Genomic DNA, 25490 nt, shown 5'->3' on the forward strand with positions numbered 1-25490 from the left:
TTGTATAATATTCACTGTGTTTATATAGGCAAAATCAACGAGATAATGCGTTGAATTTTTTTTTTTCACGAGATAGTGCCCTCGTCAGATTAATTGCTCAGATGGGGTGATCTCTACAGTCCCATATAGGTCGCCATGCACGCCCAGCGACCTAGGTAGGTCGCCATGCAATCCATGCAGCCCCCAAAGGTCGCCATGCACGTCCCAACACGCTGGGCATCCGAGGCCATTCGACCGAGGCCATCCGAAAGCATCCGAGGCCATCCGAACGAGCTATGCGAGGGCATCCGAGGGCAACCGAGCGAGGGTAGGTCGCCCGGAGTGCATGGCGACCTACCCTCGCTTGGTTGCTCGGATTCCCTTGCATAGCTCGCTCGGTTGCCCTCGGATGCCCTCGCATAGCTCGTTCGGATGGCTTGGTTGGATGGCCTCGGTCGGATGGTCTCGGATGCCCAGCGTGTTGGGGCGTGCATGGCGACCTGGTAGGTCGCTGGGCGTGCATGGCGACCTACCCCCAGAGACGTGGGACTGTAGAGATCACCCTATCTGAGCAATTAATCTGGCGAGGGCACTATCTCGTGAAAAAAAAAAATTCAACGCATTATCTCGTTGATTTTGTCGTTTATAAACATATTATGTTATGTATTTATATGAAGATGTTTATATATGGTGAATGAAACATTATGGGTAAATTATGTATTTAATACCTAAATTATCAGTTTTTATCTATTTTAGTACTTAAATTTTCATTTGTTTTCAAATCATACTTAAAGTTTAGTTTTTGTTTCATTTTAGTATCTGTGTTCAAAATTTAACGTTAAGTTTTGAAAGAAATTGAAAGTTTAAGTACTGAAACGGACCAAAACTGATAGTTTATATATTAAACGCGTTAAGTTTTTAAAATCGGGGTATTAAAATAAAATAAAAGCTAAACATTAGGTATGATTTTAAATTAGTACGTTTTAAGCTCTTATTGAAGACAGTACAATTATTATCTCGTTTTAATTTAAAATATTCCTTGTCTGAATAAATTTGAAGGTCTAAACTTTAACGTGATTAATAGAATAAATCAGATTATTAGAATCGTCAAATAATGAGTATTTGTATTTATCGATTTGATTTAATCGATTAATAAATAAAATTATTACGGTACTTTTTTTATTAATATGAGATAAGTATAATGCATTATATGTTTTAAGATAACTCTCAATCTCTTAAGATTAAATACTCACACTCCTGTTGTTCTCGGTGCTCGAACCTGAGTCTTAAGAAACGATAACCATTCCTGTACCATGGAGACCACTTAGTTCGTGCATGATGATAATTTTTTTTAAATATTAGTTGTTAAAACTTTAAACATAGATAATAAATTTATTCATTATGTTTTTAGATGCCTACTCTTAAAAACAATTGTTAGGTGATACGTGTCACATTTAGATTTTTTTTAAATAATATTTTATTTTAAAAATAAAAAATATAAGCATGACACTGTTATTAAATTTTTTTAACAAGAGATACATAAAAGTGTGACAGAAAAAATGTTAGACATATTTTTAATAAAAAATGCTTTACTAAAAATTAATTTTAAGAATAATTTAAACACTTATTTTTATATTAAATATTTTTTAAGTAAGAAAAAGAGGATTACTTTACTAAATTCCCCTCGCTAGGGATGATAATTTCATCTACATCCAATGAGTTCCGACCTGAACGAGTCGGATCTGGGTGAAAGGTAAAAAAACTCTAACATGACTTGACCCAAAGATAATAATGTAATTTTCTTAAAAGTTTTATTATTATTTAATTAAAATTTTAATTTATATAGGGTCAGATGAGAATTGGGTCGAATTAATACTCTACAAAATTGGTCGGATCAAAATCGGGTGGAAGATATATTTTTGAAATCGAATCGAATATAAGATATAAAATTTTAAAATCAAATCAAATATTTAGAATCGAATTGACAAAAAATCTCGATCATAACCCGACGCATTGTCCTCCCTACCCCTCGCACAAGTTCAAGTTATCAGACAAGAACACTGGCGGGAAAACTCGCACGCGTTAAATCTTTAAAATCCCCATCACGTCCCGATTCCCGCCCATCTCAGCTTCGTCCCAAAAATTCCCAGTAAATTACTTCCATTTGCAAACCCTAAAAATTCTCTCCCCGTCTTGCTCCCCCGATTCTCTATCTACATCCATAATCGTCATGAAAAGTAACTCGGACCAACTCACCGAGCCATTAAGCCTCTCAGCCACCGAGTCTCAAAAGGCCTGGTATATTTTTTCTCTGATAGTCTCGATCGGTAAGCCCACCCCTCTCCCGGACCTCGCTTCCCGGTGCACTCTCTTTTCGACAAGCCCCGCTATTATATCCTCGCTTTGTTCCATCTCAAACTCTCCGATTACACTCTCGAACGACAAACATCTCGTTGCTATCTCTTCGATTGGCCTTTCGTATTTCGCCGCTTACTTAGCTCGAAACTACACTGTTGCCGATGCTTTCACTTCGCTGCCGAATCGGTTCGGTAGTTCCCCGAATATATGGCTTCGCAAGAGGAATCGATATGGTAAATTTTTAAAAAGGAGTCATAATTTGTTTTCATCTTTTTTGTGTTGTGTAATTCGGCGTTTATGTTTCTTTGATTGACCTTTAAGCTATTTTTCAGCTGCGAATTTTTCTGAGGATGACGAGGAAAAGAAGTTGATTCCCTCGGTTAAGAGAATCCGGAATTATTGTACGAAGGTATTTTTTGAGTTTATTTTGCACAATAGATCTGCAGATCAACTCCATGAAATTACGATTTTGTAGTAACTTTTAAATCGAACTGCATGTATTTTTACTTTATTGATGGTAATTCTAGATCTGCGAATTGGAAATTCCATCAAGCAATTCTGCTTTTAGTAATAATTGTTCTTTTTGGAGTTATAGTCTACAAATACTAATTGATGAAATAAAAATTTCAGGTGTGCTATTATTTAACTGATGATATCGGTAGAATGAGTAGTCCTATGGTCTTGGTAAAGAACACTGAGCTGAACTCCTGTTTGGTAGCTGAATCTAGTGCTAGACAATTAAGCTGTAAAGTGGAGGGCATTGAAAAAGTAGAAAGCAAGGTGCACGGGCAAGACTATATGCTAGGAAATGTCGGTAAAGAATTAGTTGCCAGTGAGCCAATTGTAGAACCGATGTTTCTGAATAGAGAACCAGTTCGTGACATAGAAACCACGGCTGTTAAACACAATGGTACAGACTCTCCAGAGTTTTCTGAGAAGAACAATATGTCAGTGGAATTGGGTGGAAAATTTTATGCGGATTTTACCGCCACAAGTTTTAGAATTGCAGACAATGAAATGGTTATGGAGGATGGTAAGAAAGAGGATAAACTTGACTTGACAAGTAGAAGACAAGTAGTTGAAGATCTTTCTGCTCCCTTTAACATTAATCTTTCCGTTATGCATTCTGATACTGAAGAGCCAGATCCTTCTGCAAAAGCAAAGACTAATCAGAGGCATGTGGTACCTCCAGTATTGCAGACTCCCAACAAGTCTTTAGGGGATACCAAAGTTGTCTGTACTTACAAAAGGAGGAGGCATGGTGTAAAAGATATTGTATCAGTCCGTACTGTGCAGAAATCAATTCAGAACCCTAAGGATATATCCGTTAAAGAGAGAAAGGGAAACTCTACATTCATTTCTTTTCAAGTAAGCTCACTTCTCCAGTTGTAGCTTTCTGTCTCATGTATGGTGTTATATTATTTTCATTTTTGCAAGTGGTCTCTATTCAATAAGCGTAAGTTGGCTGTTGTGCATTGTTTTCAATGATAACCTAAATATTCATCTATGCTTCCTTTAGGACCAGGCGAAGCCAAAAGTATTACCTGAGTTTGAATCTTATATTGTAGAAGAGGAAGAAGGGTCAGGTATCATAACTTCAATTTTTACTTGCTTGCGTATCACTTCACAGGTGTTCTGCTTATAACTAAGATGTTCTATTAATTGGATAAGGTGAAACTTGAATTGGCAGGTGGTTATGGCACTGTGTATAGGGCTCGAAGGAAGAATGACGGGGCTTTAGTTGCCCTTAAATGTAAGGCAAATTCATATAACATGCGGTTGCATTGCTGTGCTGCAACGAGGTCTCTTATTGTATTACGTTTATAGTCCATTCCCCTGATGTTATATTACTTATTTATCTCATTGCAGGTCCTCATGCCAATGCTCATAAGAACTATGTTAACAATGAGATGAACATGCTGGAGCGTTTTGGGTAAACATTCTAGAAAATGTTTGTTTCACTTTAAAGAAAACTTTCTTGTTTATAAAAGTGAAGCAGTTTTCATAAAGCTTTGTTCCCCTCCTCCCTCAATCTTCTGTATTATATTGTCAATATCAGGGGCAGAAACTTTATAATACGATATGAAGGATGCATTAGGAGTGAGAATTCTGATTGCTTTGTTCTGCAGTATGTTGAGCATGATAGACCTGAGGTAATTATTAGAATTTTGGAAGCCGTAATTTGTTTGTTCTTCTTGATGGCGAGCTTGTTTCATTGAGCAGGTGCTGAAAAAAGAGATTGATGTTTTTCAGTTAAAGTGGTATGCTTTTTGCTTGTTCAAGGCTCTTGCAAATCTTCATAAACAGGTATATGATTTTCTAAATGTGATGCATCTATCTACAAAATTACATGATTTTAATGACTCTATGAATATGCAGGGAGTAATTCATAGAGATGTTAAACCAGGAAACTTTCTTTTCTCTCGTAAGACCAACAAAGGTTATCTTATTGATTTCAATCTTGCAATGGTACGTAGCTATGTGCCAACCTTACATGATTATGTGATTGGCCGTTATGTATCTTTCCCGCCAGTCTTTTTGTTCTCTAGTTTAATGATAATCAGTTTTTTTCTCCTCTCTTGTTTTTACAGGAAATGCAGCAAAAGTACAGTAGTACAGGTTAGTTCTTTTTTCTGGAGCTGGAAATTAAGAATCCTACTACCTTTTTACTGCAGGCAATGAAGAGGAACATCTATATATTTTTGTTTTCTTGTCTGTCCTCTATATCCATAAGAATTGAAAGGGAAAACGAGAGTTATAAACTGGCTGTTAACTACTTGCTGCTTCTCTCCTTATCATCCAAATAACTGATCTGCTATTTTCATATGTTTTGTTTCTTGTTTGTTCCATTCCAGTCAAATGGTCTTCCTTTCCATTGTGTATTAGTTTGCCTTCAAAGTTTCCTGATCTACCTACCTCAGTACCTCCTGACTATCAATTTATGATTGATGTGGCATTCTTATGCATTTCACAGACAAATCAAAGTTGGGATATGATGTAAGTTATCATCGTAATAACGTGCCTGCCAAAGCCATTCATCTGACAGATAGCAGCAAATCTTTAAAGATCAAATCAAGGGAGGAAATCAATGTTGAGGCAACAAAAGGCTCCAGGTTAACTTTAGAGCCTAAGAACATGAGGAAGACAACAGTCCAAAGAAAGGCTCCTCACAATGACTTGAGCAGTTGGAATAAAATAAACAGTCAGGGTGCAGAAGGTTCGGGCATTACCTCAGCAAAGGATGCGAGTGCAAGGACTCCTTCAGCAGAAAGACTCAGAGAACCTTTGCCATGCCATGGTAGGAAAGAACTCATCAGCCTGGCACAGGAAGCAATGCAGACCCCAAAACCTGGAGTGTCTCATGTTCCTGCTCCCATGAGAAAACGAGTTGCTGCTTCTTCTGGAATAATGAATAGACAGGTTCTCCATCCTACTCCAATGCCTTTGAACTCAACTAGCCTTGCGATATCTGGAGTTGGGTTATCCAAGAACAAGAGTAAGTATTTTTTTAGGTGAAATTTGAAATTTTGGTTTGAAAGAGTAATTTCCCGTATGAAATGCTCCAAACCTTTGCAGGGGAAGGAAAGCATAAGAGAGAAGGTCCTTGTGCTGGAACAAAAGGCTTCCGAGCTCCAGAGGTAATGAACAATACATTTCAATGTGATGGGTTGAATTCATTTTATAAGCAAAAAAGCATTTCGAAAAGAAAAATATTAACACCCTATGCCAAATTTTAACCATTTGACCAACGTAAGAAAATTGATTTATGGTAGTAAATGAACCGACTGAAACTTTTTGCAAGTTCAGATTACAGTATACTGCTCTCTCCTTGATAATTGATATTGTATTTTCACTGAATGCCTGGAGTTGAGTGGTTTGTGCAGGTCTTATTCAGATCTCAACATCAAGGTCCAAAGATTGATGTCTGGTCTGCTGGGGTCACACTACTCTACCTAATGATCGGGAAATCACCCTTCATCGGTGATCCTGAACAGTAAGATCTCTTCAACCGAAGCTGCTTGATCCAGTTTCTGTTTGATTGCTTATGTTGCCATCATCTTTGACACTTTCAGGAATATTAAGGATATTGCAAAATTGAGAGGCAGTGAAGATCTTTGGGAAGTAGCCAAGTTACATAATCGTGAATCCTCTTTTCCTGAGGTATAAATACAAGTATAATGCATGATTTACAACTGTAATCTATTCAAAAGTAAATTGTGACGTCTAATTCAAGATTCCAATTTTTTGTTGCAGGAGCTTTATGGCAAGCAGTCTTTAACATCCATGAACTTAAGAGAGTGGTGTCAAATGAATACGAAGAGACGAGTCTTCCATTCGGAGATACCGGACTCTCTTTATGATCTCGTAGACAAGTGCTTAACGGTGAACCCGAGGTTAAGGATTACAGCAGAGGATGGTCTTAAGCATGAATTCTTGGCTTCAATACATGAAAACCTAAGGAAGCAAAGGGCGTTCAAGCAAGGGAATCAGCCTGGACCATGAGACATCCAACGATCTTTTGCTGGGAGAAAGGATCACTAACTCAATAACTCCATTTTTTGAAGGTTTTGTGGAAGGTTCAAAATCTTCTCTGCAATTCTAAATGCTGTAAATGTATGCAATTTCATCTTTTATGTTCAAGTTGTGTAAATGAATGGATTGCTAGAAATAGGAAAAATTGCATATCATGTTAGCTAACCTAAGGTTCACCTTTGGTGGTGCAGCACATGGAAAGGTTAAAAGGTCCGATTTATTACATGCCAAACCATCGATTATACTCAAAAACCCATTCTGTGTCAGATTGATGTTTGTGAATTTAAGTTCTGAAGAAAATTTTACCATCAAATTGAGTTCCCAAGTTCAAAGTCGGTACAGGAATGGTACTGGCTGTATCGGACCAGGTAATCGACCTATTGTGTCGACTCTATTTTCTTGATTATATTAGATTTGATAGTTTTATCGGTACTAAAATTTATATCCTATTTGTTTTTTGGGTAGTTAAAAATAGGAAACACGGCTCAAGCAATAGACATAACTCTATTTTCTTGACTAAATTAGTATTGATAGTTTTATCGGTATTAAAATTTCTAACCTAAATGCTTTTCATTAATCAGTAGGTCAATATTATATTTCGAACGGGTATTAAAATAAAATTTTTAATGACGAGATATTAAAATGAAACAAAAATTAAATTTTAAGGATGATTTTTAAAAAAAATAAAAGTTTAAATATTAAAATAGAGTAAAATTGATAGTTTAAATATTAAACTTATATTAAAATTATGACCTAACTGAACGTTTTCACCTGCACCTCGCAACACGCCCAACACTACAATCTAGGAAAGGACCGAGGCAAGAATCGAGAGAGACCATTTTTGAAAATGTGAAACTATCATATGTATATATATATATTATTAAAAGTTTACTTTTATCTTTCTAAAATTTTATAAATTCGTTCGATCCTATAATTTTAGAAGTTATAGTCCCCCCTGTAATACTCCAACCGCTCCATGAATTGGTTATTCCTAAACGAGTCATGAAGGGTATAACGAACATACCTTGTCTCCACATTGGATCAAGAACGGGATCGGAGGGGTCAAAAATGGCTAATTCACATAGAGCCATTGAACCGGCCCAACCAGCAACCAGAGCCGTATGCATTATATGAACAGAAAGCAAGCGACCGGGATCATTCAATACGACAGTATGAACACGATACCAAGGCAAACCCATGGAAATACCCCTTATATCAACGAAAAATAGACACTATGTAACTTTATTGCATTGGGATACCTCCCCTTTTCGATGATTCTTTCGGAGAAAGGATTAATATTTATTCTATTCCATTAGTAATGATATTACCTTTCTTTTTCTCCTTTCAAATAAATTGAAATGATTGAAGTTTTTCTATTTGGAATCGTCTTAGGCCTAATTCCTATTACTTTGGCTGGATTATTCGTAACCGCATATTTACAATACAGACGTGGTGATCAGTTAGACCTTTGATTAATTAACATCTCTTTTTTTGACTTTTGACTGACCCCTTTCTTTAATTCTATAAATTTATATCTTTAATTTTATAAAAATTTTATAATTTAAATTTAATAATTTAATCCAAGGAGATCAAATTCAAATTGATGTTCAATTTTTTTTTCAATTCGGTGTAATTTTCGACCTAATAAGAGCCGAATCGCGCTCTGTAGGATTTGAACCTACGACATTGGGTTTTGGAGACCCGCGTTCTACCGAATTGAACTAAGAGCGCTTTCTTATCATAATAAATATCATAATAAATAAGACTGTAAAAAAGAAGATTCTTTTATTTTATAACCCCAATACATCGCGCACACCTACTCCTATCATATATCATATATAATATGAGAAAATGATAGATTATGTATGCTTAATTTTAATCAATCTAAAACGACTCCCTCGTTACTGCTCAAAGGAGAAGTAATAGGTAGGGATGACAGGATTTGAACCCGTGACATTTTGTACCCAAAACAAACGCTCCCTTGATATAAACTCTCTCTTACTACCGTAGTACTTGGCAATCAGTGTTCAAAAGAAATCATGAACTGTGCTCTTCACATTCACCTACACTAGGAAGACTGACTATTTTATTGGGAACGAGAAGTTGCTTTAAAACTATTTAAGCTGGATGTTCTCGAGGATTGTTCGCACAAACAGAGGCTAAGCGTGGTGCTTTTGCATTCAAAGTTTCAAAGTTTATAAATCGAAACTTCAAGAAATAACAATAATATACTATAGGCGTAAGATAACTTTTTTGTCATCTAAACACGAGAACGTGATTTTTAAATATAAAATCATTATTTTTGTTTTGAATAGTTTAAGTTAATTATAAGGTAGTGTCTGTTCAGAATTATTTTTAATTATTGGTAATGTACACGTACCTATAAACACAAATATTTAAACCTAAGATCTCTAGAAATAATAGTATTTTTTTTAACCATTAAGATTTCTTGACGGATCCATAAAACAACTATTAACTATTCTATTCCGATAATCTTATATTTTATGAACTAATCACAACCTAATTAGCATATAGTTGTACCGTATACAATAACTAGTGAAGTTAGAGATGGACCGAGAGGAGCGGGTGGGGACAGTCGTCGTCATAAAATTTTAAAATTATCTTATATTTTAGAATTTGTTTATGTATTTTCTATTAAAAATTTATTTTCGCTCCTGAAATTTTATAAGTTCAAGTTCACCCCCTAAAATTTTAATATTACATTATATTTTATAATTTTTCTATATATTTTTATTAACAATCTATTTTTCGCCCACTAAAATTTTATAAGTTTAAGTTCGTCTCCTAAAATTTTAAAAATTCAAAATTGTCCTCATATCATAATATCCTGCTTCGTTAAGTTTTAAAAAAATTTGAAAGTTGAGGTACTAAAACGGACCAAAACTGATAGTTTAGGTAGTAAATATGTTCAGAAAGGTGGGGTACAAAAATGAAACGAAAACTAAACATTAGGTATGATTTTGAAAAGAATTGAAGGTTTGGGTACTAAAACGGATCAAAATTGATAGTTTAGGTACTAAATGCGTAGTTTACCCTTAAAATTATTTGGTTAAAATCAGGTCATTTACATTTTAAAATAAAGAATACTAATTTTGTAGTTTGGTAACCATATATCAAAAAATTGTTTAGTAGTGGACCTGAAATTAACAAAACTTGGTTGCTGATGTTAAATATTTGGACACTTGAACGTTCAAATACAACAAATAGAGGGACTAAATTCCTAAAGATAAAAGTAAGAGATTAGATGATGGACATGAATTCAGACAAAAAGATAAGTGAGTGTTATCATGATCGTATCATAAACACATCTTTTATATTTCCAAACCTTCAATAATGGTTAATGAAATATGTTTATTTTAAAAAGGGTAAACTATGAAGATAGTCCTCTATGTATAGGATCTGATCGACTTTGGTCACAAGTTTAAAAATTAGGGGGAAATGGTCCCTAATATTTTTGATCCGTTTGATTTTAGTCTCTCAGCCATTAATTTTCGTTAACCATCTTTTGTTTAAGTCCCTAACAAGGGGGAGGGACTAAAATTGAACGGGAGTTAACGGTTGAGGGACTAAAATCGAACAGATCGATAATGTTAGGTACTATAATCAAACAAATCGATAACGTTACCCTTAATGTTTAAATTGGTGACCAAAGTCGGTTAGACAAAAAATATAAGGGACTATCTGCATAATTTACGCTTTAAAAATCATGAAATAAAATTTGAGATTTAAATATTGGGAATGAAAAAAAATATATACAGTTTATGTAAATTAATAATACCTAAATAGACAATTGCATGTTGCCTTTAAGGTAATATTAAGTTCATATTAGTTAATTAATCAAAATAAAAACAAAAATTACACGGAATTGTAGATGCTAAGATGATCAATGTATAACTTTTGGTAAAAATGTTTCTTAAGTCCTCCTCAATTCCAAACTTAATTAGTCTCTGTCTTTCGAAGTACGCATTTAAGGACAGTGAACTATTTTGTTAATATTTTTCATCAATTTTGTGAACTTTTAATTTATATAACAATAAAATTTTAGTTCGAGTTAAAAAAAGGGTAAACTATACATTTTATACTTAAACTATTATTTTTTGTCTATTTTATTACTTAAACTATCGATTTTTTTCAAACTATATGTAAATTTTAGTACATGAGAGGTCGTAATTAGAATATGTCCATTCAACATACCCATCGAGAATGAAATTTTTGCGTCGATGTTATCTCGAAAATGGGTTGTTTCCTTGAAGAGGAATCGGCCATCTTTGAGTCTCCTCCCTCGGAGGTCCTCTTACAACTTGAAGCGGCTACTAGCCGCAAGGAACACTTCATTTCTTAGAGGGTTCTCTATGAATTAGTTCTTTATTTACTTCCCCTTGCAACCAAAAATAAAATAAAATCACCGTCATGAAAAAGAAATTTACCATATCACATATTATACAGGAGAGTTACGAATTTACCGTAACGGTCCTATTAATTATCTCGTGATCAATCGATAATGTAAATGGACAAGATGTAATTTCTGAAAGTTGAATGATTAAAATAGAAGAAAAATGAAATAAGTGAGTTTTTTTGTAGTTTACCCTATATATTAAATTTATTTTATTTATATTTTATGTGACATTTAGTACAGTCCTGGCTGGCCATTGGATGAGTGTCATGTGCGCCCTAAATGCACGCTGAACACTTCACTATCCTCACTGACATCTGACTCTGATCACAGACTTTCATCATCAAATACGCAAACTATTCCTTTCCCATTGATTTACAAAGGATCTTGTTTCTTTTATTATCTTATTTTATTTTCTGTGTACCTTGGACTTTATTATTTAAATTAATCTTTTCAATAAATCAACTTTTAATCACCAAATTTCTTGGATCAATGGTTGTTGGAATAAGAGATGAAGAATATGTTGTCTTTAAATTATGATTTAAATTTAAATCTTATGAGTGAAAAAAATAATGTTAACTATAGGACGTTGCCTTGTTGAGTCCATTAAAAGTTATAAAATGGTTTTTCAATTATAGGATGTTGCATGTTGAGCCCCTCAACTATTAAAAGTTATAAAATGGTCACCTACTATTCATTAGGTTCTAAACTCGTTGTTTTTCGTTAAAAATTTGACAGTAAACTGAGCTGGATGTTAAAAAAATCGACTATAGGATTAGATTTTATCATATCTCAAACATCATATTAACATCAAGTTTAGACTGTCATCAATTTTTTAACAGAAAAATATAAATTTGGAACCTAATGAATAGTTGAGTGACTATTTTGTAACTTCTAATAGTCAGAGTGCTCAATATAGTAACATCCTATAGTCATATGATCGTTTTGTAACTTTTGATAATCCATAGACTTAATAAAGCAACACTCTATAATCAGGGATCATTTGCGTACTTTACCCTAAAATTTTAAACTTAAAACTTCCATCTTTCGAATTAAATGTAAGCTAAACCGTCAAATTAATATCATAACTATCCATGATATAAACACATATAATCAAAGTGTTATATTGAGTTTTTTATGAGTTTGAGTGTCACATTAAATATGTAAAAGTAGTTCGAGAATAAAATTAATAATTTTTAAAAATATTGTTAAGTCAAAAAAAATATTAATTTGTTTTATAAATAAATAAATTAATTAAATCTCTACTCTTTTCGACTATCGGTGGGTCACAAGCACGTGTTATCAAAATAAAATTCAATAAAAAAAATAGTAATGCATGATCGACTTTTTAATTAATATATAAGTAAATCGACTGGCAAAAATAATTACGAGGTTTATTGAAGGCTGGATCAAATCTCACATAAATCTAAAAAATAATTACCAGCTGTTTAGTATTAAATAATTAAAAATATTTAATTAGTTTACATAGTGAATCATGGGGTACTTAGAGGACGTTTGTTTACTTCAGAATGATTAAGCGTTGAATGATTCAAATACTGAATGATCCAGAGACTATGTATGAATTAGCTCTGAATGAGACATGTTGTTTGATAATAGCTCTGAATCATTCAGAATGTACTTCTGTGCTGAATCATTCAACATTGTTTTGCTGAATCAGTCAGCTTTGAATCATTCAGAGGTGCGAAACAAACGCGCTGAATGGTGAACGGTTTAGCATTCAACGCTGAATGGTTCTATTTAGGGATGACAATGGGTCGGGTCTGGTTTTTGGGACACCCGACCCGACATGAGAAGAAAGGGTCCTCTACCCGTGACCCGACCCGATGAAATTAAGGTTTCACCCGACCCGACCCGAATATATGAATTAGAAATCCGACCCGACCCGAAATAATAATAAAAATATATTTTTATTCAATAAAAACAGTGACTTAATTGAAAAAAATTATATATAGAGGGGTATTATTGTAATTATCCCTAAATATATAGGATAAAATTATATATATTCGGTTCGGGTCGGATTTTTTCCACCCTAAACCCGACCATACCCAACCCGAACAATGCATAAAAAAATTCCGACCCGATCGGGTTGAGTTACCATCCCTAGTTCTATTAAGAGGCAAACAAACATCCCTTAGTTTTGATGATTTTTTTTTTCATTTTTCATTTAATTAATTCTGATAAATAATTACAAATAACAGACAGGCATCAAAGAATTATTAATATACAGTTACAGTTCATGATAATATTCTTATTGTCTCTTGCCAAATATAAATAAAAATAATAAAACAAAATAAATCCAATGATAATTAACCAAATAAAGTAACAATGTTAAAATTAATTTTTTTTCTCTATTATAAGGACTTGTACTATGAATAGAAGTAGGCATGTGATTCAGATTCGATAGACTCTAATTTGATTCGATATGATTAGAGTTTTTTTTATTTATAAAAAAATTGAGTTCAAGTAGAGTTTAGAATGAATTTTTTAACCTAATATGAGATAATAATATAATTATCAATAATATTCATGTTTCTATCATTTTTTATTTAGATTTCTATATTATCTAATAAAAAATGATATATATATGAGATAATAACATAATTATCAATAATATTCATGTTTTTATCATTTTTTATTTAGATCTCTATCTTATCTAATAAAAATAATATATATATAACGTAAAGTGTGAGTTTTATCTTAAAATTCGAATCAAATTTCAGGTCGGATAGAGTCTCTAAACTTATATCAAATCATGTAACAAGTAGAAGAGTAGAATACTCGAGCCAAATTCTAATAGACTAAAAACTTGATCCAAATTATATCCATCCCTAAATATGAACAGCTCTAACCCAAGAATTAGGAAGAGTCAATGGGGAAATTGAGAATAATATTCATTAAACTACAACTTATATAATATTATATAGGATAAATTGTACGTTTAGTATCTTAACTATCATATTTGTTTCGTTTTAGTCATTCAACTTTTTTTTTTCAAAATCATACCTAACGTTTAGTTTTGGTTTTTTGACCACACGTTAAAAAATTGATAGTGATGTTGATGTGTCACCACAAGATAATGACACATAAATTGGAAAAAAAATTACAACATCAACAATTATGTTAATTATTTAATGTTACATGATCGAAATGAAACTAAAACTAAATTTTAGATATGATTTTAAAAATGATAATCGAATGTCCAAGATAATACATGAGATGAGGTATTAAACATATAGCTTATCCATCAACAGATGTTGGTTCAAGTAGTAAACAATTTGATATCGCTTAAGCAAGATATCGAGTTTAATTCATTGTGTATGTAGAAAATCTTTGTTGGAAGACTCACCCACCAAAACTAGACTTGTGACGCAAGTCGGTCCAAATTATTCCGGGAGGGCAATGAAAAAACATATAGTTTATCCTATTATGTATAAAAGAAATTATAAAATTATTCAACAAGTAGTTACAAATTAAATAATGAAGAGCTTGGGTATCCAAGATAACACGTGAGATGAGGTGCAAAGAACATGGTGTGTGTTCTTTTTGCTTTACTTAAGACATGACCGGTCAACCCTTAGTTTCTTTTTCCTTAATTTTTTTATTTAATATACCTAAATTAATTATTATTTTCCTAAAATTTTAAATTGAAAATACATCCATATTTAAATATATTTGAATTCATCATCTTCAAAAATATTATAATAATAACAATGTTGATCAAATCAACGAATAATATAAAACTTTAATTAAAGAATTTAAGATTACTTATTGGTTCGTGATCGAATCTAAAATTATTATAAAAATATAATTGTTAAGCATCAACAGAAAATTCATTAAGTACATAAAATCATTGATTTTTTTTTATATAATTTTTTTGTGTAGGGAAATAATATATGCTCATGTTGCGTAATTATTTGATACATTAATCATCATTAATCTAATAATCATTGACAACCAATCAAGGTTTCATAAAATATTTGTGCTTGATTTCAAGTTATAGTTAATAGCATAAAGAGCATAAATGGTTTCCGACTTTAGGGTGTTATTTTATTGACTCCTCTGACTATTAAAAGTTACAAAATGGTCATCCGACTATTCATTGTATTCCAAACTCATCATATTCTTTTAAAAAATTGATGGCAATTTGAGTTGAACGTTAACCTGTTGACTGATATATGATATAATATGAACCCAAAATCTTAAATGACTATAATATCTTAGTCAGCATGTTAACGTCCAACTTAAACTACCATCAAGTTTTTAACGAAAAATGATGAGTTTGGAACATAATGAATAGTTAGATGATCATTTTGTAACTTTTAATAATTGGATGACTCAATAAAGCAATACTCCAGAGTCGAGGGACCATTTTTATACTTTATCATAGTTAATATTGAGTCTAAGGTTTAAGTCATAGACTACCCTTTTCTCTCAATTATTGTACAAAATAAAAATCAACCAAGAACTTCCATCTCTGTTTTATTTTTTATTTCTCTATTCGAATCACGATGTGTTCAGTTAAAAGTATTTTTGAATATTTAAATGTTTCAAAAAATATTAATATATTTTTTAATATGTGTTATTGTTGGGTAAAGTACATCAAGGGTAACTGAACTATACTCAAATAATTGTTTTGATCATTGAACTTTCAAAAATTATAAAAGAGTCATTAAATTTTATCAATTTATTATAGAATGATCATTCAATTTTATTGAACTACTATAAAATATACACTAGATTTATCGATTTTTTACACTTATTATAGTATTTCATTTACCATTTCATAACAAATTGATTTTAATTATCATTTTGTAAAAGTTCGATAACTAAAACAGTCTTTTAAACATAATTTACTGATCTCTGATATACTTCATCAATTTTTTTGAATAATATAAGATGATTACAATATAATATATGTTTGTAATATTTCTTTACTATTGACAACGCACACATACTTGGTAAACACAATTACTCTATGTTACAGAACCTCTAGAAAAAATAATACTCTCTTTAATCACCGAGACCGTTCGATATATCCTACCGATTATCGTTAAGTAAAAGCAAATTAGGAACAACCCAAATGAAAGACAAGATGGCATATCTAAGTATGGGTTGATTCTTTTTGGTTGAGTGTGTTTTATTATATATAAAAAATACGGTAAAACTACGTATTTAATACATAAATTAATAGTTTTGATATGTTTTAGTACTTAAACTTTTAGTTTTTTTAAACCATACCTAACGTTTAGTTTTTGTTTCATTTTAGTACCACACCATTAAAAACTTAACGCGTTTAATACTTAAATTATCAGTTTTGGTCCGTTTTAGTACCTAAACTTTCAATTTTTTCAAAATTTAACGTTAATTTTTAACGGGTACTAAAATGAAATAAAAACTTAAGTTTAGGTGTGATTTTATAAAATATTGAAAGTTTAGATATTAAAATAGACCAAAATTGATAATTTAAGTACTAAACTCATAATTTACCCTAAAATTATTATTATTATTTCCTAAAACCCCTATTTAAAGACAATGGGCCTTTAAGCAAACTCCCATGCAAATTGTCCCCCTTCTCCACTCCCCAACGCACATCCACTAGCTTTCCTTGATTTTGTTATCTCTCTCTCTCTCTTATATTCACACACCAACTATATCTCCTCCTCCATAACTTGTCTCCATTGCCACCATTCTCCTATGTTACTCAAAATTCATCTCTTTGCATTCACAAATTCTCACCTATATATATACACATATATTATATAATTTGTGTGTTTTGTTAAGTAATATTATATCCCCAAGAAGATGTCGAGCAGAAGGTCCAGATCAAGACAATCAGGGAGTAATTCAAGAATAACTGATGATCAGATCAATGATCTTGTTTCTAAATTGCACCAACTTCTTCCTGAGATTCGTAATGCCCACTGTGATAAGGTATTTCCAAACTTTACAGCCCTTCTCTATCTATACATGTATGACGTATGTTGTATGCATGTATGTATTGTTTCATTTATTATGAAGGCGAAAGGGTAATTTAAAAAAATCAACATGTCTATGATATTATTTTTTCTCTCAACGTGGTCCTCCAACTAAAAAAAGAATATAATGCGACTCTATGACCAAAGTTTTCCGTCATTGACCAACATTAGTATAAATCATTGGCCATTAGGAGGCTCTAAGTCAACCATGATTTTATGCAAAAACCATCTCCATTATTTTTTCCTTCACCTTCAACAATTGCACATGCAATCGGAAATTGGTTATTTATGTCTCTACCAACAACCACAAGTAGTATTCCCTTCGTAACATATTTGAGAAAACATCCATGTCAATAGTAATTAACGGAGCCGTTGGTCAATAACGGAAAACGTCGGTCAAAGGGTCGCATAGAGTTCTTTTTTTAAATCGGATGACCATAATAAAAGAAAAAATAATACGATGATCACATTGATTAATTCCTTTATCGTGTATAGATTTTTGATTTAGTAATTGTTCTCTAATCTAATCATTTTAAGAATCTATAATTTAATAATTTTGTCATTAAAACATTTAGATTGTAATTGAAATTTTAAAATTTTAAAAGTACAAAGATTAAATTGATAAAATTAGAGTACGAATATTAAACATACAACTTAACATGTAATACAAGGACTAATGGCAACCTTAATTTCTCATGCCTCTTGGCTAATGTAATAAACTAATTAGAGACGGTGATGGATCTTTTAGTTTGAATTTGGAGAGGTCAATTTAAATTATTATTTATATTCTCGAAATTATAATTTTTTGGATATAAAATTACCCCCACAAAACAAATAAAATTAACAAAGAAATAAATATTTTGGTAAGAAAATTTTAAATGTATTTTAATATGGTAGAATTTATTGGTTATATAAAATATAATTATTCAGTGAATATAAATATTCTATTTTCATATAAAATTAATGAATTTTATATGATATACGTGAATATTTTCATTTAAATATTGAAAAGCACTATAGAGGTAGGGGTGTAAGCGTTCAATGTTAAAAAATTGAGAGTTTATCTTTGAACATATATTGTCTTATACTTATCTCAAATAAATAAATAAATAAAGTATTTGTGACGAGTATTTCAAACAAAATTATTATAAACTATAATAGTATTTTTAACAGAATTATTATTTGTCAACTTTTTTATTAGTATGTGGTGATAACAATATATTATTTGTTCGGAACTTTTACAATTTATTGGTAAGGATACACCCTACAAATATAGTTGTTCGAACCTATAATCTTTAGGGAGAAAATTTTTCTCTTTTATTATTAAGGGGCCAGTTGGGAATGTTAATGGAAGTGCTTTTGACTCAAAATTCCTTTCGAAACGCAAGAACATTTCCGAACAATCCATTTCCACCCAAAATTCGCGTTTGAAACGTGATTATTGACTCAAACCAAGAAGCTGAAAAATGATACTTTTACGTTAAAAATACTCGTTTGGAGAAATATTCTCCATCGAAACCTTACTCCACTTGATTAAGTAGCTGATATATCTGCTTTATTGACAGGTTTCGGCGGCCAAAGTGTTACAAGAGACATGCAACTACATTAGAAGCTTGCACAGAGAGGTTGATGACCTCAGCGAGAGATTGTCGGAGCTTTTAGCGACGACCGACAATGCTCAGGCCGCCATAATCCGTAGTTTGCTTATGCAGTAGATCACTTTTAGTTAATCAAACGAGGGCTAGGTTTTCATGGATTCACTACTTTCATTTTTGCTTCTTTTTTGTATTAGGGTTTGCTCAATTCATCCATCTTTTTTTTTATTACTCCCTTGTATTTTTTGTTTCTAGTAGTGACGAAATTCGATATTATTCATCGAGTGCTATTTAAAAAGTCCTAACCTACTACGAATAATAATTAATTATATATTTTGAGGGCACACACAATAATTTTATCATTGTCTCAATTTATATTTTTTTTATTTGTCATAGTATAACTAAAAAGGGTAAAGTACATGAATGGTCCTCGACTATAGAGTGTTGTTTTATTCAGTCATTCGATTATTAAAAGTTACAAAATGGTCGTCCGACTATTCATTGTGTTCTAAACTCGTCTTTTTCCGTAAAAAAAATTATGGCAATTTGAGTTTGATGTTAACATGTTGATTGAGACATAATATAATATGATCCCAAAATCTCAAACGACTATCGTATCTCAGTCAGTAGGTTATCGTCCAACTCAAATTATCATTAATTTTTTAACGGAAAGTGACGAGTTTGGAACACAATAAATAGTCAAAAAACCATTTTGTAACTTTTATTAATCGGAGGTCTCAATAAAACAATATTCTATAATCAATGGACATTTGTATACTTTACCCAACTAAAAAAGAAATGCATTAAATACAATTTTCTTTTAAACATGAATTAAATAATCTTTCATTAGTAATAATTATTATTATTTTAGTAAGATGGTAGTGATCTTATCAACTGATCCAGCCTCCCCCAACATGCAAACGTGATGTGGTCACCATTTTCGAGAACCAATTTTTGCCAATTAATTAGTGTATTTGGGGGGTTAATATTATAAAGTCAAAGTGCTTAGATAAAAGATCAACCCCCAGCTTATAAAGTTTTTTTTATAACAATTTATATTCGATCTATTTATTGATTAATTCGAGTTAGATTCTGTAGAGACAATGGTGGTCCTCTCAATTCAGTTTGTTCCATTTGTAATGACTAGGATTCGAATCTCTAACATTACTTAAGTAGTCTAGTATCTCATTTTACTGGTTGTATTTGTTTATTGAGATTAGGATTATATTTTTTATTTTTTAATCCACTTGTATTTGTAATTGAGATTAAGATTATATTTAGATTTTTTAAAAGAATCAAATATATGATTATATATATTGATAAATTTAAAATTTTTAAATTATAATATTTGTTCAAGGCAAGGTAAGGGTGATCCTTCAAACCCAGTTTACTTCATTCATAATTGTCAAGATTTAACTATATCGACCTTACTTAAGGGATTTAGTGTTTCATCATACTAGATCAATTGGTTGTTGGTATATTGATATTTCGTATATTTTGTATGAGCCTATTTAAAGTGGTGATTTTTTTTTCACGAACTAAACGATTTCAGTAATTAAGAGATTATTGTTATCTATTAAAATTTTAGGTTCGAGCCCCATGCATGCAGGAATGTATGAATATTTAATATCAAATAATTGAGAGTATTTGAACAAATACTACTTTACATATATCTAAATTAATAAAAAAAGTGATGAGTTTTTCATTTGTTTTATTAATCTGGAGAGGTAAAAGGCGGCATATGTTAAAAAATAACTTTTATATTAAATACTTACCCCTCTAATATTTTTTATGATCAAACTTATATTTAAAAAAATAACAATTTTTTTTTTATCATCGAAGTGATTTGATTCATGCTTTCTCTTTCTTCAATGAATTCTGTCAGAATTTTCTTTTTTAAAGAGTATAGCTCGAATGAAATGGACTGAAACTACTGGACCGGGCCGGTCTTTGATGGTTCTGAACCGATCTACCATTGAGCAAAACTGGGATGGCAACAAGCCAACACAGTTTCGAGGAACAAATCGTCAACTAGTACGAGAGGGAAAGAAAATCAAAAGAATCAAATGCTTCACTGGTAAATCCAAAAAAAAAAAACATTTTATGTTTGTTTCTGGGTTTCCTCCCAAAAGATCAATCCAAATCCGTTACTGGTAATCCAATAATATCCATTCCATCTTCTTTCGTGTTCATGTTTCCCGTTGTGTTTCTTTTCATTTCAATTTTTTTTTTCTGAATTGATTGTGCAGCTATTGTTAGGTATTAGAAGAAGAACATGGTTCTGGTTTTGGCTTTGGGGGATCTGCATATACCTCATCGGGCGGCTGATCTCCCTCCGAAATTCAAGTCCATGCTTGTTCCTGGGAAGATCCAACATATCATTTGCACTGGCAATCTTTGCATCAAGGTATCCCATCTTTCTTTTTCTTTCTGGGTTTTTCCCACTATGTTCTTCTCTGGGTTGTATTCTAGCTGAATCTTAGTTGAATTTGGGTTTCATGTTTCTCAGCTGAGTCTAATTGAAGCAACTGACTTTGTTAATTATTTTCCCTTGAAACTAAGGAATTATCTGGTTCTTGTTAATGATTGCTAATTCTATGCTTGATTTAATCTGGATTTCATGTCTTTGCCCGAAGATATATTGTTTTCCTACTTCATGCATTACACAAGATTCTCCTTTTTTTTAGTGTTTTTAGTTTGAATTTGAGAAAAGCAGCAGAAAGTACTGCTGTTCGTATTTAACTGATGATCGATAATCGTCTCGATTTATCATTGTAATTTCTATCTAAATATCTTAGCTAATGTTTATGATTCCCTTTCCCCTGTCATGTTTGGTCTCAAATGCATATAGGCTATCTTGTCCAAACTCGCGGTGAGGTTCAGACGTCGGCATGTGTTTGAGTTTGATTGACTTTTTAAACAAGGTTTCAGTATATCCGGAGGACAGTAACTCATTCCTCCAAATATGTAAAGGGGACATGTGCCACTTTTGAGAAAACAAAGAGTCCGTGTAACATAGCATTTAGTTATCCTGTTTTGCTCTTGTGGCAGAATCTCAACTGCTTAAGGGGCTAAAGTAGGGTTTAAGTACCGAGTACGTAGTTTAAACTTAGCATAGTAGAAGTTAATGTCTTAAGTTTTAGCGGTCTTTCTCATATTTGCATAGTCGGCGAAGTATTCGAATGAATCGATTTGTTAGCTTTATTTTCACGGGAACTACCCCATAGTAAAATGTTGACAATTTATTGTTTCCTTGTATCTTATTGAAATTACCACTGGCTTAGCAAAATCGGACTAAAATTTCAGGAAGTTCAAGATTACTTGAAGACTCTTTGTCCTGACCTGCATATTACCAGAGGTGAATACGATGAAGAAACAAGATATCCCGAGACCAAAACTCTAACTATTGGACAATTCAAGTTGGGATTGTGCCATGGTCATCAGGTATGGTTTCTTTTGTACCTTCAATCGTTTTTTTCTTTTTACGATGATATGTAGTGGTATTGGACTCTTCATTTTAAATCAGTAATCAGCTTTAAATAGATGCCCATTATATAAATTTATAAAGCATGCATCTCCTGCTGCTGTGAAAAATACGTGCATTCATGTTTAATGATGTGACCTACACCTGTGTTGCTCGGTCTCAAGAGTGAAATATCGGATATGGAAACGTGTCTTACACGAATATGCTCATTCTTTTTTTTTAGTTTACCCATGTATTTGAGGGATCCATGGAGGGTTATAACTCTGAACCTATGTTGATATGCACATTTCAAACAATACTAATCACTCTTAATGTGGCTCGATACATAAAGGTTATTCCCTGGGGTGACCTAGACTCCTTAGCCATGCTACAGCGGCAGCTCGATGTAGACATACTCGTGACAGGTCACACCCACCAGTTTACCGCATACAAACATGAAGGTGGGGTTGTTATAAACCCGGGATCTGCTACCGGTGCGTATAGCAGCATCACTTATGATGGCAACCCAAGCTTTGTCCTGATGGATATCGACGGGCTACGAGTCATGGTCTATGTCTATGAACTCATCGACGGAGAGGTTAAAGTTGACAAAATCGATTTCAAGAAGACAGCCGATACAATTCACCATGCTCCATGAACATTTTTAAGGGGTTTACCATCTGCTGCTGTTGAAATGGATTCTTTTCCTTTTCCTGAATGTTAGTGTGCCTTTACATCAATAATGTTTTTGTAAGGTTGAAACTAATTATTTAGTTTGCAAGTTTCAAAATTTTCTCTAAATTTGTGATTTTATGTATATTATAGATTATAGATATAAACGGTGGATGTCGCCACCTCCCGGTTGGCTTTGTCTAAATATAGATGCGGTTGTTCCTCATGGCACTGCAACTAGCTCGGTTGGTAGAATCCTTTGCGATCACAACGGTTCACACTTAGCTTCTTTTCACAAGAATGTCGACATCACTACGATTCTTCAAGCCGAAATATAGGGAATATTTGAAGGTCTGAAACTCGTGGAAACTGAAAACATCAAGAATATTGTCGTTCAATCAGATAATTCAGATGTGATAAAGCTGCAATCTCCTCCGTCCTCCAACAGCCCTTTCCCGCTGGTTCGCTCCATTGCTCGTCTCTGTGAAGAAGATTGGAACATTACTTTTATTCATGTACCTCGTGAGGCCAACATGGTCGTTGTTTATGATGCAGTCACCCCTCACGTTGATCTCCTTTGAGTTACTTGATCGAGATTGTAATGGCCCTCCCTATATTCGTGTATTGAGTGTGTAATGTCCTGGCTTTAAGCCTCACTTTTATTCTAAATAATAATAATAATAATAATAATAATAATAATAATAATATAATAACATATACACCAAATATCTCTATCTTTGATGATCATTTTAAGAGTCTTAAAAATTTAATGACCAAAACAAATGTTGGAGCATAGTTCAACACTCTCTTGTATATTTTACCGTATAAATAATCCAAGACTGTGCACCAAACGAAATGGCCGGAAGCTCAAATTCAAAGGTCAAAGGCGATGCTATCAACAGATTTTTAAAAATATTAAAAAAAAAGCACTGGTTTTGAGAACAGAAGTTTGCTTCGTCTTCAAGTAAATAATTAGAAAAGAAATTATTTATTTATTAAGAAAATACCATAATTTCAATCTTTGTGATACCGAAATTATTTTTCTTTTTAGGCGAAAAACATTAGAAGTCTTTGTACTTTTTAAAAGCCCAATGTAACCCTCATATTATTTTTTTCTTAATGTGACTCTCAAACTCAAAACGAATCCAATGTATCCCTTTGATCAACATTTTTCGTCGTTGACCGTTACAGTACCGGCGCATCTGTTCACAGCGCTGATGTGATGGTCCTTGGTGCTGATATGACAGTCCATCTGCTATGTTTGTGTTATCAATTTAGTTAATATGTCATGTCATCCGTAACATTAGTCTGCCATCATGGTCTATCATATCAGTATCGTAGATTGCCACATCATCATCGTGAACTGTAATATATAAATATCGTAATGGTCAACGACGAAAAAATATTAGTCAAATGATCATATTAAATTTATTTTATGAGTTAAAAAGTCATATTACAAGAAAAAATAACACGAGGATCACATTAATTGTTTTAAAAGTACAATGATCTCTAATGCCTTTTTACCTTCTTTTTATCTAAAAAAAATCAAACCCAACTTTTTGTTTTTATTATTATTATTTTGAAGAAAAAACGGCATTTAGGCTCATAATCTTAACACAGTTAATAGTTAAATAAATGGGATTATGCATAATAATTAATAATTCAACACAGTGGGCTCTCAGCTCTGTTTTGTACAATCTTTTTGCTCGTATTATGACGGCTCTGTCTGTTGCTAAAGTGAAAAACAAATGAAAATTGCCTCATATTACTTGTATTTTAAAGGTCTGCATAACAAATTCTTTTACGTTATTTTATGTAATAATTAAATAATTTCATATTTGAACTGACATTTTAAACTAATTTTCAAACAGGAAAATTCTTTCCTGTTTCCCCTCGTTTGAATTGAAGCATGAAAAAGACAATAATACCATAAAGTCAACATTATAATATATTTATATATATCTATCATCAATATAATATGTTTATTTATACCGACTGAGAATATATCCTTTAGGGTGCGTTTAGTTCACGGAATGTAAGATTACCAGTGGGAATAAAAGATTACCAGAGAATAAGATTACTGAGAATGTTGTATTTTGTGTTTGGTTGGTTTAGCAGGAATGTAAGATTACCGTGTTTGGTTAAATGAATAAAAGATTATTGGAATGTATATTTGACCAAATTGTCCTTATTATATATTTATTTTTTTAACAAGTTGAAAAATATTTATATATTTTCTTTCAAAAAAATTATATTCATAAAATTTATATAATTTTTTTTACAAAATTGAAAATATAAAAAGGTTTAATGAAAGGGTAAAATTTTATTTTAATCCCTGAACTTCATATAAAATTTTAATTATAGTTTTTTTTTTGTAAATCTAAAATAGTTTAAGGATAAGTTTATAATTTAACATTCGTGGAATTTTTATTATTCAATGACAAAATAAGAATATTTTTGGAAAAAAAATTAAGGGCATT

The 25490-nt window shown here is 32.0% G+C and overlaps 2 protein-coding genes and 1 non-coding gene across 4 annotated transcripts; 2 read left to right on the top strand and 1 right to left on the bottom strand.

Moving 5' to 3' along the window:
- The first annotated feature begins 2209 nt into the window (after positions 1-2209).
- On the top strand, positions 2210-6905 carry LOC120132634. The gene is made up of 15 exons (XM_039149360.1): positions 2210-2570; positions 2670-2746; positions 2968-3705; positions 3857-3923; positions 4028-4090; positions 4207-4270; positions 4397-4490; positions 4561-4644; positions 4717-4806; positions 4929-4956; positions 5312-5833; positions 5914-5975; positions 6222-6331; positions 6411-6498; positions 6592-6905. Exons 1-15 carry the CDS (start codon positions 2210-2212, stop codon positions 6838-6840), a joined length of 2697 nt encoding a protein of 898 aa, XP_039005291.1. The 3' UTR covers positions 6841-6905.
- A 1622-nt stretch (positions 6906-8527) lies between these two features.
- TRNAW-CCA lies at positions 8528-8601 on the bottom strand. Its single transcript has one exon. It is a non-coding gene; the product is annotated as a tRNA-Trp (tRNA).
- A 12336-nt stretch (positions 8602-20937) lies between these two features.
- On the top strand, positions 20938-23011 carry LOC120132713 (vacuolar protein sorting-associated protein 29-like). 2 transcript variants are annotated; one of them, XM_039149409.1, is made up of 4 exons: positions 20938-20952; positions 21135-21282; positions 22182-22319; positions 22691-23011. In XM_039149409.1, the coding sequence occupies exons 2-4, from the start codon at positions 21151-21153 to the stop codon at positions 22994-22996; spliced, it is 576 nt and encodes a 191-aa protein (XP_039005340.1). In that variant the 5' UTR covers positions 20938-20952; positions 21135-21150; the 3' UTR covers positions 22997-23011. The 2 variants fall into 2 exon arrangements, with proteins under 2 accessions (XP_039005340.1, XP_039005339.1); XM_039149408.1 differs by lacking the exon at positions 20938-20952 and having other exon boundaries at positions 21125-21282.
- Positions 23012-25490: the final 2479 nt, after the last annotated feature.

The sequence above is a fragment of the Hibiscus syriacus genome, unplaced genomic scaffold (assembly GCF_006381635.1).
Source record: "Hibiscus syriacus cultivar Baekdansim isolate YM2019G1 unplaced genomic scaffold, ASM638163v2 tig00110569_pilon, whole genome shotgun sequence".
Taxonomy (NCBI): Eukaryota; Viridiplantae; Streptophyta; class Magnoliopsida; order Malvales; family Malvaceae; genus Hibiscus; species Hibiscus syriacus.